This window comes from Orbicella franksi, chromosome 12 (genome assembly GCF_964199315.1).
Source record: "Orbicella franksi chromosome 12, jaOrbFran1.1, whole genome shotgun sequence".
Lineage (NCBI taxonomy): Eukaryota > Metazoa > Cnidaria > Anthozoa > Scleractinia > Merulinidae > Orbicella > Orbicella franksi.
The window spans coordinates 8401483-8415719 of record NC_138156.1 but is presented as its reverse complement, the minus strand read 5'-3'; the positions used below and the strand labels follow the sequence as shown (position 1 = coordinate 8415719).

The following is a 14237-nucleotide window of genomic DNA, read 5'->3' as shown; positions in this document are numbered from 1 at the left end:
CCTCCCCTGAACTATTTAGTATTTCCAAATTATCCAATACCGTAACACTGCCTTAAAAGGTTTAAATCTAAAATCTTTGAAAGCAGATACATTTAATTGGTTATTTTAAGTGTAGCATGATATACTTTAAGCTATGAATTGCCTTAAGCGCCCGGCGAAAAACATCCCTTGTAATTGTAAACTGACCGTGAGGGGATTCATCCACGGTAAAAAAGCAACTGTCTCCAAATATTTTCTAAAAACCACACTGCTGCTTCTTGGGGACAACACCATTTTTCCTGGCCTCCGTAAAAACGGATACATGACTTCAATAATTTAAAACAAGCTCGTAGTGTTTGCACAACAAACTACTTATCTATGTCCCGCACACTGCCATTACTTCCTCGCACAGCGAGAAAGTTCTCTTATTCATAAGTGCCTTACATTGAAAGTGGAATGCATTTCGTAATACACACTGATAAAGGTACCTCCGCCCCACTCCGAGGCATAGTTTTCAAAAAAAAAAAATTTAGCAGTTAAAGATGATGATTTTAAACAACACGGATTAATACCTTAATACCGTATTAGGAACCATACAATAATTTGCGGGGGAACTGACTTGGAAAATGAAAACTTGAGTAAGGTCAAGTAACTTGCCTTCTTCTCGGCTTACTGAAATAAGTTTCCATCATTTCTGCCAAAAGTTCAACGGGTTTATCCAGTCTCCCTAAAAGCTATTGGATAATCTTAAGCGTAATTGGTCCTTCCAACAACCTGAGCTATAGGGGTTCTCTGATAATCCCTGAAACTCGTGGCAGGCTTCTTAAATTTTCGACCGCTGCGCCGCACAGTTGACTGAAAGGTACACTGCTGTATAAAGTGGCACTACACTATGGATTGTCATGCGCGGTTCTGTACTGACATTAATGCATTCTCTACGGCTCACTCAATCCGTCACAATCAACAGATATCTTGAGGAAGATCGTATCGTCCTTGCAGTAGTTTCTGGTCTCGATTTCCTCGTGTTTAGCGAACTTTGCTCCTCCGAAGCTAGCATTCTTTTCGAGCTTGGGTCGGCCAAGGAATGGTTCATTCTCTGGACACGGGTTCGGCTTGATACTGAATTTGATGTGCTTCCGTTGCGCGTGATCTTCGTCTTGATCCAGAAGGTAGAAGGTGACGCGGTAGTCAAATGGCCACTTGAGCAAACTGTCGAACGCACCTGAAACAGCACGAAAATTGTTGATATGGGTAGGTCAACCTATAGGTTTCTGGTTCAAAGATTTGGAAATCTGTACCCCTCAACCCCTCAGAATTGGGTGTTTGCCCAACAATATAAATATACCACTTTCTGAATAACGAATTTTGAGTTTGGTGCTGCATATTTTGCTCCTTGATTTTGTTGCTGTATAAGTGTGAATATGGTGTATGTATGTTGTAATGTAGTGCCGTGTGTGTAGGTCAAGCTTAGCTGAATTTTTTTCCTGCCATTTACTTGACCATGGCGGTGTCCAACCAGAAAGCTCTTGCTACTTTGGTCACCGCTCACATATAAATTTCATTTCTTTTAAAATGGCTTTTGGTTTTGCTTCTAGGACACTCAAATTGATTGAGATTGAGACTGAAAACCGCTCTAAATCCAGTCTAATATCGAGAATACATAAGACGTTCTATTTATTACCTTTTAGCACGCTGATAAACACAGACATATGCGTCCCTTTTCCTTTCCCATCGCCGTTCAAACACACCGATGCGCACAAGCGATACCCGTGTTTGCTCGTGGTAAATGTCGGACTAAACAGTGTGTCTCCATTACCCGCCTTTGCTTCCTTCATTTTGCGCGAGTAGTCTTCGATGCGCCAGATGAGCTGACTGTTGGCGATCTTCTCCAGATCTCCAACACGTTTGTCCTGGGCTTTGATGAGGTCGGCTTGTTCTTTGAGTGTGGATTCGTGTTTGCTTAGTGTCTGGTCCAGCTCTGTTATCTTCGTAAAGATCGACTTCACATGTTCGATCATGTTGCTTTTGTAATGCTTTGGCATTTTTTCTCGGCTGCACTGTAAAAGAAAGTAAAGTTCATAAGTTCAAATTACATTAAAGGAGCTCAGTTATGCCGGCATTTTGAGTTATTTTGACCGCGTACAAAATTACCTTAAAATTGAAAGAAAGATGAAAATAGTAGTTTACTAACATAGAAAAACAACAAAGAGATAATAATAAACCATTAAGGAACAAGAATGGTTAAGGATGGAGAAGATTGAAACAGACTAAAAACGACAAACTTGAACAACTTTTCAAGTTGCGCAAATCGTGATGTATAGCTCCTTTAAATGCAAAGTTTATTTGGCGAGAAAAAGAATTTCAGAATTTTCTTATTTCTCTCTATCAGGAAGCGCGCTTACAAAGTCGTCCGTGGTTGGAAATGTGAGAAAAGTTCGTTCACCGATTGGTTAAGTGTTGAGAGTAAAATCAATAACGTCACATGAAAAAGGCGGGAAATAGAGTTCCGCTCTTCAAAAGTGCGCATTAGAAATTATCAGTGATTGGACATCTCGGAAAACTTCGCGTCAGTTCTTGTTTTGCGCTTTGAGAGTAAAATTATATCACTGACAAATTTACATGGGGGAACATAGGGTTTCAGAATTTTCCTGCCATTGAAACTGACATACCCTCCTCGATTGAGGCATTTGAATAAAAAAAATCGTCAGCAACAAGGTTGTATAGACTTACCCTGTGCGTGCAACCAATGCATTCAAATTCACAGATCATCTTCGTCTTCGGACAAACCTCTTCGATATGTTGGTCCAACTGTGGAAAAGGAAAGAGTATGATTGAATCAAAGACCGCATTTATGTACGCAAGTTAAAATAGAGCCAGGAAATTATTCAGGTTTGAACGGGAATCGAGGCCTCTACCTCTGCGATACCGGTGCAGCGTTATACCAACTGAGCTATCAGGCCAACTGGGAGCTGGTCTCGTGGTGAGTTCCTAAGTATATCCGTAAATGGCGTGCACGAAGACATGCAAGTGAATATAGCACGATTGAGTCTCCACTTTAAGCATATAGGTGTCCATTTTAAGCTTGAAGGGCCTGTTAGTGGAAGTGTGTCTAACGAAGAAACTGACATGATACCATATTAAAGTTTACCTCGTCTCGAGGAATCTCCAGCTTCTTATCGCATTTGTTGGGACATGGCAGCGGCAGTTTGGGACACTCATCTGCCAGATGTGCCTGGAAAACAAATTGCATCAAACAGTCAAAAGTATTTCTTACCTCTCTCAAAAAGAGAGAGCCCGGCCCCATAAGCTTACAGCTTTAATCACTACCGTAGATAATAAAGTTTTATTGGATTTTGGTATTCAGTATTTTCACAATACTATGTGCGAAAGACGGTTTTTACTGCAAATGTTTGACAACAGTAATTCATATCACCTAACATTATTTGCCCTCAGGGCTCTAAACCTTTATACAAATTTATCCTGTTTCTTTTAACAGCACAGTTTTGGCCGAAATCTGTCAAGAAAAGCAAGAATTGAGCGATCGTGAATGATTGGTAGGTTGGCAAAATGTATCTCTACCTTTGCAACATTCCTCGCTTTACGTCTTTGATATGCTCTAGAGTCGAACAATTATTGGGCTATTAGGCGGACATCCCATAATTAAGCGGCCAGATATCGAAGTCCCGAAATCATTGCGTCTAAAATACTGTAAATAAAACCCCTAAAGGATATAATATTTCCGTGACAAGGGAATAAAAAAAAAAACAGTGACATGTAGCCTTCATCACGTGCACCAGTTTTCACAAGCCTTCATGCATTTTTGTAATTGAATAAATTGACGTTTCATCTAAGTTTTGTGCTAAATCCTAACAAACCCTACTAAGTGGCCAACCCCTGTTAAACGGCCACCTCTCATTTCCCCGGGGATGGCCGCTTAATGGGATCTAATCTGCTCTAATTTCTTTACCTTCTTGTCCTCTCTAAGATGTCTGTCATCACAGTACGGGCAAGCGATTATCTTTTTCGGACAATCTTTGTCGAGATGTTTCTGCAGAAATCTCTTCTGAAATTTAGCTCCGCAGTCGTTCATACACAGGATTTCCGCGTACTCACAATTCGAGTTTACGTGATCCTGAAACGCAAACAGAGCATTTCTGATGTCAAATATCGATCAAGACCTATTACTTCAAGGCCAAAGTAAAGTCTGCGTCGAGCCAAGTGGCCAATCAGTCTGAAGCTTATCCCGGTTTTGTGGAATAAAGCGACTAGGAGTATTTATACTTCCTCCCTCCCCGGATGAAATGCTAGTCCATCACAGGGTTGCCCCCAGCATTAAGTTGGCCGGTACCCATTTATACACCTGGGTGGAGAGAGGTACTATGAGAGTAATGTTTCTTGGCCAAGAACGCAACACAGTGTCCCCGGCCAGGGCTCGAACCCGCACCGCTCGATCTGGAGTCGACCGCAGTAACCATGAGACCACCGCACCTCTCTTTTTTACTGTAATTGTTGGTAACTGAAGGATGTGAGGGACACAAACACAAGACTGTTTTTTAAGAGGCGACATTGATATTGTTGCTTAGCAACCTCGCCAGATGTGGCCAGAGCGACAGCTGGAAACAGAAACTGCAGGCCTTTTAGGACCAACAGTCTCCGATCTCCATCACTGACTCGGTAGGAGGTGAAGGGAGGCTTAAGCTGGTGATCAGCTCCCTTGTCATCAAAGTAAACTGTCAGGTGATTATTAAACTCTGTGTACATTAAATATCAAGCAACCATGCGAGCAAAAATACTGGGATTTAAAGATACGGTAATTTCAAAAGTGTTCAAAGCCTCAAATATTAAGTTCTACCTCGGCTTTCGTAGTTTAAGTGTTAAATTACAGAAAATATTCCGGAGGAAGAGGAGAAGAGGGAGAATCTGTTATTCCTAAATGAAACCCTACATTGTGCACGCTATACTTGCCTACATTTTGAACGCCGTTATCCTGTCAAGAGCGGTATGGAATAAGAAAGTAAAGACCTTCTTTTCAAGCGTTTTAGCCGAGTAATTGTACTTGTTCTTAAAGTAAATGGCACAGAATGTAGTTTTTGAGTTTGAAAACATGTTTCTACTTTACTTTCTTTGATTGCTCTTTTGAGAATTGATGGATATTTAATTTTTCGCTCAGTCCCCCACGAATTCGCTTTTTCATTAAGCAAAATAAAGCTAAAAACATAAAAAAACGATAGCTATATATTTAGACAATGTTTTCCGGAACCGTAGAAATAAATGGCACAGAATGTAGTTTTTGAGTTTGAAAACATGTTTCTACTTTACTTTCTTTGTTTGCTCTTTTGAGAATTGATGGGTACTTGATTTTTCGCTCAGTTCCCCACGAATTCGCTTTTTCATTAAGCAAAATTAAGCTAAAAACATAAAAAAAAAACATAGCTATATATTTAGACAATGTTTTCCGGAGCCGTAGAAATAAGAGTTATGCTAAAAATACAAGCGGAGGAAAATTCTGAAAAACTTTCTATTTATAACTAACAAAAACAAAAACCTCTTCCGCCATTGCCAGTTATTTTCATAATATTTTCAATATTCCTCCTGATTTCACGGCTTCAACTGCCGAAATTTAATTGCCATCGCCGGCGCTTAGCGGCGTTCTCCGCCATTTTAAGAAAACAAAGTGTAATTTATAAATTTGGAACAATAAGAAATGAAAACCGAAAATGAAGATTATATTACAGGCTAAGTGAGTTATTTTCTTGCGAGAACAGGTGCCAGCTTTGACTTGTTTTCGTTTGGGAAAGTAGGAATCAATTTTTGTATTTCTGTAAATCTCTTTTTATCTCAGTTTTATTGGAACTGGAGAAAACAAAAAAATAGAAAATAAAAAATCGAGAGATTCGTTTCAAGATTATACAGAGAATCTCTTTTCATTCATAGGTGTTTTCTCGAACACCCCGTTGACATCTGCTATCTGCTGTTTCTAACTCACAAAGGCCCTATTTTCGTTAGTATGATAACATTTTTCTTCAGCGACGCGTCCAATCATCCCACTTTACATCATTAGGAAGGAAGCTCTCTTCAACACTTAATAAAACTCGCGAATGCTGAAACGCCGCTAGAGAGCAAGACAAACAAATCACTGTTTTTGAACAGCAAATGACAATTTACCACGCATGCAGAAAGCACTTAAATAAACGTCAACAAGACGCGTTGATTAAAACTCTTAGCCAGTGTTTATAACAAAGGCGATTCCTTGCCTTAAAATTATTTTTATTAGCTAAAATTAGTAAAACACAATCTGCATAGCTTACCTGGTAATTCTGAAATTCGCCCTCCCACTTGCAGCCCCATTCATTGTTTTTACACTTGACATCAAGAGCCAGAATCTCGTTGTTAAACGCCTTATCCACGTAGGCCTGTCAAAGTGAAGGCACAATTAACATCTGCAGTGGTAAAGTGCCAAATCAAGCTCTTTTGATCGGAAGACAGATCAAAATTTTATCTGATCGGGGGATACGTAAGGGTAGGTTTTCAGTATTTTCCATCATGAATCGCGATCCACTTTGTTTGTACACCTATTAAATCTGAAAATTCAAGCAAGAACTTCCACGTTTCACGAGGAAAGTTCCCAATCAATCGCAGTGACCGACACCGTTTTCATTTAGCATGAAACTGACCGATTCATATCTTAAGCATTGCAGTTTTTCATAAACCATTAACTCGTAAAAGAGCTCGAAACATCGCCTGATGTAACAAGATTTAAAGCAGAATTTGAAATAAAAATGAAAACACTATTTAATTCTTGATCGATACAAATAGATCAACGTTACGTTGAATATTAGATTTCCCACTCGAACAAAAGTGATTCACATGCCAGAAGAACGCGGCTTTTTCACAATATTGAAAAATGTGAATAAGGGTGTTGATTCGTCAGCGACGTTTCCGTTCAAAACAAGATTTACTTCAGTTTCCCAACAATCAGCGAAAAACCTTTGCTCGACAAACGGTGAAAAAGCCTCGTTTGGATCTATTACTGTCAAAATTTTTCGTCATAAGGAAAGTCTTGCAGTAAATAATACGCGGGAAGATTTCCTGTCCGGTCAATACATTTACAACGAAATGTTTGCGACTATTCTATCTATATTTTTGCGTCATTTCCTTTTTCATAGATTTAGCGATAAATCGGTTCTTTGTATTGGAAACGAATACAGAACTGTACAGATTGATAATGTACTATATAACAACAGCATTAAATTCACACATTCATACCAGATATTTTTAGGAAATAATACGAATGATATAACATTGCACGATATTTCGGTAAACACACTCGCTCGTTTTACATACGTCATCTTTGTTGATCGGGATCTGGTCCACTGGGCAACGGGGTTCAACCCTGGGAGAAGAGAAAAGCACAGAATAGGTATTATATTTTAAGACAAAAATTAAACCAGCTGATTAAATGAAAGGGAAACCACAATCAAAATATAATTCAAGTTTAAGCCTTCAAAGCAAATGGATGTAAAATTGCATAAATTTGAGTTTTATTTGTTTATCGAACGTCTGAGTGTTGCACGCAGTAAAGGGAATAAATTACACATTGCATGGAAAGAAGTCAATTTCTGTCAGTTCCGTTCTGTGTATACAATATTAACAAAATATTTTCCTCCCTATCCAAAAGCAAAATCAGCTCTGATGGAAAACGAAAAGCAAGAGCGTTTTCATTTTCTCGTTATTTAAATCTTTTGAATTGTATTAATTTACCATTGAATTAGGATAACGAACGCTTATGGTTTCATTCCTTGCGGCTATAAAACCCATTTAAAAGTTCCCCATACCAAATCGAAATTAACGTGCTAAAAAGAGTCCAGTATTCCTTCCAATTGTTATAAACTCTTTCGCAATTCGCAGGGTTTTTTTTGTTTTTGTAAAAATTGACGCAAATAGAATAATCTTGTAGTTTGTCCAATCCCTTGCATTTTTAATTTCTTAAAAACTGAAACGATCGTTTAAAAAGCGGTATCTAACAATAATGGAAATATTAATTATCACAAGATTTTTTAATTCTACGGGGCAAATTCAGGCCGAAAGCGGATAAAATTTGAAAACCATTCGCCCTGCGAGCAATATCTTGCCATATGTCATCCGACAAATTTCAAATACGTGTTAAAATTTAAACCGCAGCCGTGTGGTACTTTAACAAAAAGTGCATCGCTCCTCGCGAAGCCAAAACAATAATACAGCGACGAAAACCGAAACTTAGCTACGAACTTACCTTGCTAATTCGGGAAAACATGAAGAGCACACACGATGGCCGCACTCCTTAAACTGTACTGGATAACGGAGTACGCTTTCGCAAATCGGACACTGACATTTCTTTTCCAGGGGATACACGAACAATCGTAGATCAATCTTTTCTTTTTCCTGTAAGCTCGGAGCTGGACTCCCTCTGCTACTTCCTCGCGACCTGGCGCTTCCAGTTGGACTGTGATTCTGGTTTCCACCGGTCATGTTATTTTCCTGATATTTACAAGGATCAAGATGAATCCATATTCAATTTCTTTACACTTCGATGTCGCGAAAAAGGAAAACGTCAACACTCTTAAGGGGCCGGGAAGGAGGATATAAACATTTCATGTGGTAACCGGACGCCTTTATATAAAGATCGACGGAGAGTATTCGTTAAAAAGTGGAGTTTTGCTAGTCAATCAACTGTGATAAATAATTGAATAGGGACCTTTTCAGTGAACTGATATCATTGGTTACAGACCGACAGTTGTTTCTCGAGTGTCAATCAGTATCGCATACTAAATGTAAAGCTGCGGGAGCGAAAGCCATTCAAAAGCAGAGCACTTTACTATGGAAACAACTTTACCACGCACGAGTTGTCCGCTTTGACAGTTGATATTTTTTCGCCGCAAACTAACATTTTCAAATGCATGCACGCTGCCCTGGTAACTTCACGTTCGTTTTCTCTTGCAATGACGTCCAGCCTCACTTTTCATGGTAACAAATAATCTGAAAGTCTAATGAACTTTGATCGATTGTTTAAAAACTGAATAATATTTAGCGGCGGGAAACGGACGAGTGGTAAGTGGGAGATCAGGTAATTCACTGCGGAGGTAGTTAAGGACAAAAGCTGTGAGAAATGATAACATCCTGCAGAAATCTGAATGTAGTCATGATATTTGAGTTTGCTTTTCGCTTCCCGGTTTGAGGTAAAGATATATTTTTGATGGAACCCTAAAATATTAAGCGAAAACAAAGGAATTTGCTGGAATGTTGCCAGTCATAAAATCCAAATCAACAGAGTTCGCAAAAAAAACATTGTTTTAGTTAGTGCCTTTATACTATTTTAGTTTTTGTTTTTCTGGCGTATAAAGTGCGTTGTTCCAGTAAATTAGTTTATGGCTGACTTTTGGGAAAAGTTTGCGCTTTTGTGGTTCGTTCACAAAAGGATTAAATTTTGTTTTAGACCTCGAAAGTTGTTTTCTACTCCTACTGAAGATATTGGTTATGCTGCTCTCGAACACAAATATTTTTTAAAAATAACCAAGTTTGCAAAAAGTCCAACGAGGTAACTTGGCTGGAAATCAATAACGGCGACATCTTAAAACAGGAAATCTAAAACTCAAGGAAACGAATTTAAAACTCTGCGGAAACTGGATCGTTCCCATTCACAAAGTCATTCAGTTTCGCAATACATCATGAACAGAATGTTTCCATCTCCGGAAAAACTTTCGTGTTCGCAGACATCAGTCAATAATTATTTTATTATTTTGACGTCTTCAGATCAATCCGCAGAAATGAAGCTCTTACCCTAACAGTACGCAAATTGCGCAATTTGTTCAAAGGTCGACCAAGGCTGTAATAAATTGTTATGGCGACCAGGTAACGTTTAAAAATAGTCGTAACACGGTAGCCTAACATTTCAGCAACAGTTGCAATCGCAGTGGGATTAAAATGTGCTCAAGGCGAACAGTGAAATAACTTCATCTCGTCCGTGAGATGGCTTAACGACCATCCGAGAACACACAGTATGTACCATATGACAAAAAGTCGTGTACTTTTGCAAACCGTTACAAGTTATCAACTTGCTAAAACTGTGGACCTGTTGGAGAACGGAGTGTAGTACGAGGAAACAGTCACAAATCTTACCAGTCTTACCATCATCTTGTTACAATTAAATAGGCGTCTCGCAGTATCAGTCTTAACCGCCCTAGCCTATAGAACTTATACTACTCTATCGCATTTAAAAACTGCCTTTCAGTGAACTTCCACTTAACCGTGGAAAAACCCCGCGGGGATCAAACTGGTAAATATGCAGTGTTATCGCAGAAGACCATAAAAGCAAGTCGTTGTCACTCAGTGAAATTTCCAGTATCGCAAAGATTCGGCGTGAAAATTCCAGGCCAGACCAAGTACCCGCAACAAGCTACTCAACAGCTGACACATTGCGAGTCGTTTATTTGCATCTAAGTGTAAAATATAACCGACCATTTTTAGTTGCACGGGGATTTTCAAGACTTCACTATCTTAACCTGAAGTTTCCAGTTCTACGATAAAGTTCGTTTCTTGGACTTCCCCTCGTCAAAATAACCACTTTAAACTTGAATTTGATAATGAGCTATAGTTATCGGCGTCGGCTTTAAGATCTCCATGATTTTCGCAAGGGGAAAAATTTAACTGACGATGCAATAAGTCAATGATTCGAAATATCTCTTACCTCATTGTCGGGATATTTCTCACTATTTTGGCCGGCATTTCCGTTCAACTGTGGAGTTTCTTGGGCCGTCTTTACGTTTTGGCTGGATCCAATGTCCGGCATTTTGTTAAACAACTCAAAAGATCGTAACTTCAATCGTTAGATATCCGCAAGAAGCTAACCGTGAGCGCAACTTGTATAAACCAACTTAACCGCAACAGCACCTGCTTCCAGTAAAGTTTAAAATCTGACCAATCACAGCGCTGGTACCATGCGGCATTCACCTGCCCCCGTTGAACGTCAGCGGCTCGACTAATCACGTCCAGTGTTTTATGTAGAATTATGTATTTGTTGTCATGCTGAACTGACAAAATAAACTGAGAGCAGAAATTTTTACCAGCGAATAATTTAGGTTTTAATTGATGTGTATTAAATATGATTCACCCAATCTTCTTTCTCTAGCTGTACATCGAGGATAGCATTGTGTTGTAGGCTTTTTTATTGCAGTATTTCCAATTCGTGATCACAAGCGATGCCTAGCGGAAACCCGAAGTCTTTCTTCTAAGAGATAATTTTGAAAGACCTCTAAGCCGTCCATTTTTGGGATTTGCTATAAATAGAACACTCTCGAGATATAATGAAAATTCACAAACATCTACACATCACTAACATTACATAGGTGTATATTCGCAAAACAATAAAAAACGTGCTCATGGCAACTACTGCGAAGATAATTTCAAAACTTGCCTTTAGGCAACAACCATTTATGTTTCAAGTTCAAGGTCGGTATGAGCAGTGTTCCATTCTGATTCGATGCAGGACGTTTGTTTATAGCAACCTGAAGTCTTCTGTAGTACTTCTGTGTGGCTTTCAAAATAAAGACACTTTCTCATGGGGTCTACTGAACAAGTGAAAAGGCAAAGTTCAAGCTATTTTTAAACATTTTATCCTAACGAGTATCTCCCCGTTGTAACGACAAACACAAATTAAAGATTTAGATAGGCCTAAAAGATTTTATTATCATCTTTGGAGTGTTTTTAAGTGTTTTAGCTTTGAAGGATTCAGTCTGGTATCACATTTATTCTTCGTAGTTAAGAAGAATTCTGTTTATGTCTCACATGACATAGGGGACGAGCTAAACAGATAAATCGCCATATGGGAATTATATGTACGTCATCGAGGTAAATACGTGAAGGAATGTCGACCACCACAAAGGGAGCAAATTGGATTGCTTCTCGAATCGTAGAGAAGCCTCATGCGATGATTGAAAATTATCAGGAGGCGACGTTCTCTGGCACATTGGAAAAAGTAAAGAAACCTGAGTCATGCATGTCTCATTAAGTGGCTAAGATCAGCTGACGTAGCTGATGTTTCGTGTCTAATTACAACTGGAAACGAGTCAGGTGCCTTCGGCTACGTCTCGTGTCGGACGAAGATAATCCGAACCCGAAAGAGTTTACGCTATCGTTGCAAAGGTACTTTCATGTATAATTTGTCCTTCACTGCTTGTATTTCGTCGTAGTGTCTTACATCTTCGCATGACTATTGCAATGAAACAAAAGTCCGTTATATAGTAAGTTTTGACAATTTTAAGTCATCTTGATATTATAATGGAATATTTCACCAAACACGGAAAAACTGTCATTTTTCAGCAATTAACCTCATTGTTGTAATCTTGCATATTTTGTCTACTTTCACGAAAGATAGTTAAGGCTCTTTTAACTACCAAAACAGTGTTTGGATTGCGGAAAAAAAAATTATTTCTCTTTTCAAAGAAAGATATTCAAGAAGATTTTCTGTCTCTGATATTAACCATTTTTGCGCTGCACGACAGAACTCATCAATAATTGATTCTGATTTTAAAGCTCGCCTTATTAAATGTATACTGTTATCTTAGGGTGCGTTTCTTTAAGAAAATCCAGGATTGGAAATTTTTTAAAAGAAACGCACCCTTAATTGAAAGACAGGCGTAGGGCGGAAATTTCTCTGAAAAGCCTATTTTAGTAGTGCGTCTAATTATTGCTGGCGTACTATATTTGGGAAAATTCTACACTTTTTTAAGTACGCTAATTGGCAAGGCGGGCAGTTAATCAAGTTAATCAAAATCGGTTCATTTTCATTTTAACAACAGTTTTTGTTCGCCAAAATAGGATGCGTACAAAATAAATAGAGGGTGTTGACTGAAATTTTAATGGAAAAAATGTTTAAGAGATCCATTAGCTCAGTTAACGTTTAGAAAATTATACCTTTCCGAGGTTAATTTAGACGGTATCTGACTTTTCGCAAGCTTGTCAGAGATGAGAGTATGTTTTGTGAAATATGTTCCTCCGGGAATATATTTCTTATTTAAGCACTTAGCTGACAACTGGAACTTTTCAAAATAGCTAAGTAAATATATTAGCTAACTGAGTGCATGAGGTAATACGAACATCTTGGAAGCCATTCAGTTTAGCATTTTCTTTTTCAAGAGAAGGGTGAGGGATTTAATGGCCTTATTCTCATGATGTTCTATCTCAAGTTATTTTTAGACATGGCATCCAGTTTTCCGTGGATAACGTTACCACATGCGATACGTGAAGGATTAAAACGACTGTAAAGGCGCTTGTAAGGCCTTGTGCGTCCCGTGGCACGATAAGGACGGATGATGAAAGCCGCTCGTACTGTCCACGTGAGCAAAAGTCGCTTCCCAGGATTGGCTATTACCAGACCCTCTTGGGATTTCCGAAACCGGAAGTGATCTACAAATAACTGGAGAGGAATTACTTTGGGAATAAAGTCTATATGGGGAATTAACTCTCTTACTCTTTATCCGTTTTGATCCGTATAATTGGAGCGTTTTTCATTTGAGTGTTAATAAGTAATTAGTTCTGCATCAGCTACGCAACACGATTGGCTTAAAAAAACTCGCGCATCTTTTTTATCCAATCAGAAGTAAAACCAAAACCAATCGTGACTCGCCCGCACGCGTTTTCCCGCGCTTTGCGTCAGCTACATGTCATTTTTTCCAGCTTTGACTGGTTCAATGGATTTCCTGTGTCCTATCTGTAATTGGCCAGAGTGATTACTTTGGTTTTGGTTTTACGACACTCAATTGAAAACTGCTTTTCAGCTGAATGTAATGTATGGAATTCTTGAGATAAGAATGCAGTATTTATCAAGAAAATGAACTAGTTATATTCTCTTAAGAAACGATCTTTCGGTAACAATCAGTTAAGGTTTGAGAGTGTAAAAATTCATGTTGGGATAAACATTTGCCACCCGACTTACACACAACAATGTAACTTATGGCAGGGCTCTTATAACTTGTCAAGATGGTTTCCAAAAAAATGCAAGGAGCTTAAATTAGCATTCCTTAATTCCTGATTGCTGGTGGTACATCATGAGAGTGTTTCCCTAACTGATCATTTTGTTTATTCTCATCACCTCTTGCTTGACGATATATAAATATTGTAAGGAGAATTCGAATGCTCGTCACTCTTTTGTACAGTAGGATTACACGTTACACTTGCCTCAAAGGGAAAGTCTAAATTATCTTGAATTTCTCTTTTATTGACAT

General features: G+C 38.6%; 1 protein-coding gene across 1 annotated transcript; it reads right to left on the bottom strand.

The window, feature by feature from the left end:
- LOC145462806 (TNF receptor-associated factor 4-like) lies at positions 1 to 11060 on the bottom strand. Its single transcript, XM_081446427.1, has 9 exons — positions 10703 to 11060; positions 8252 to 8496; positions 7324 to 7372; positions 6288 to 6392; positions 3947 to 4111; positions 3128 to 3211; positions 2710 to 2787; positions 1661 to 2036; positions 1 to 1201 (listed from the first exon to the last, which is right to left on the bottom strand). The coding sequence occupies exons 1-9, from the start codon at positions 10802 to 10804 to the stop codon at positions 915 to 917; spliced, it is 1491 nt and encodes a 496-aa protein (XP_081302553.1). The 5' UTR covers positions 10805 to 11060; the 3' UTR covers positions 1 to 914.
- Between the last annotated feature and the right edge of the window lie 3177 nt (positions 11061 to 14237).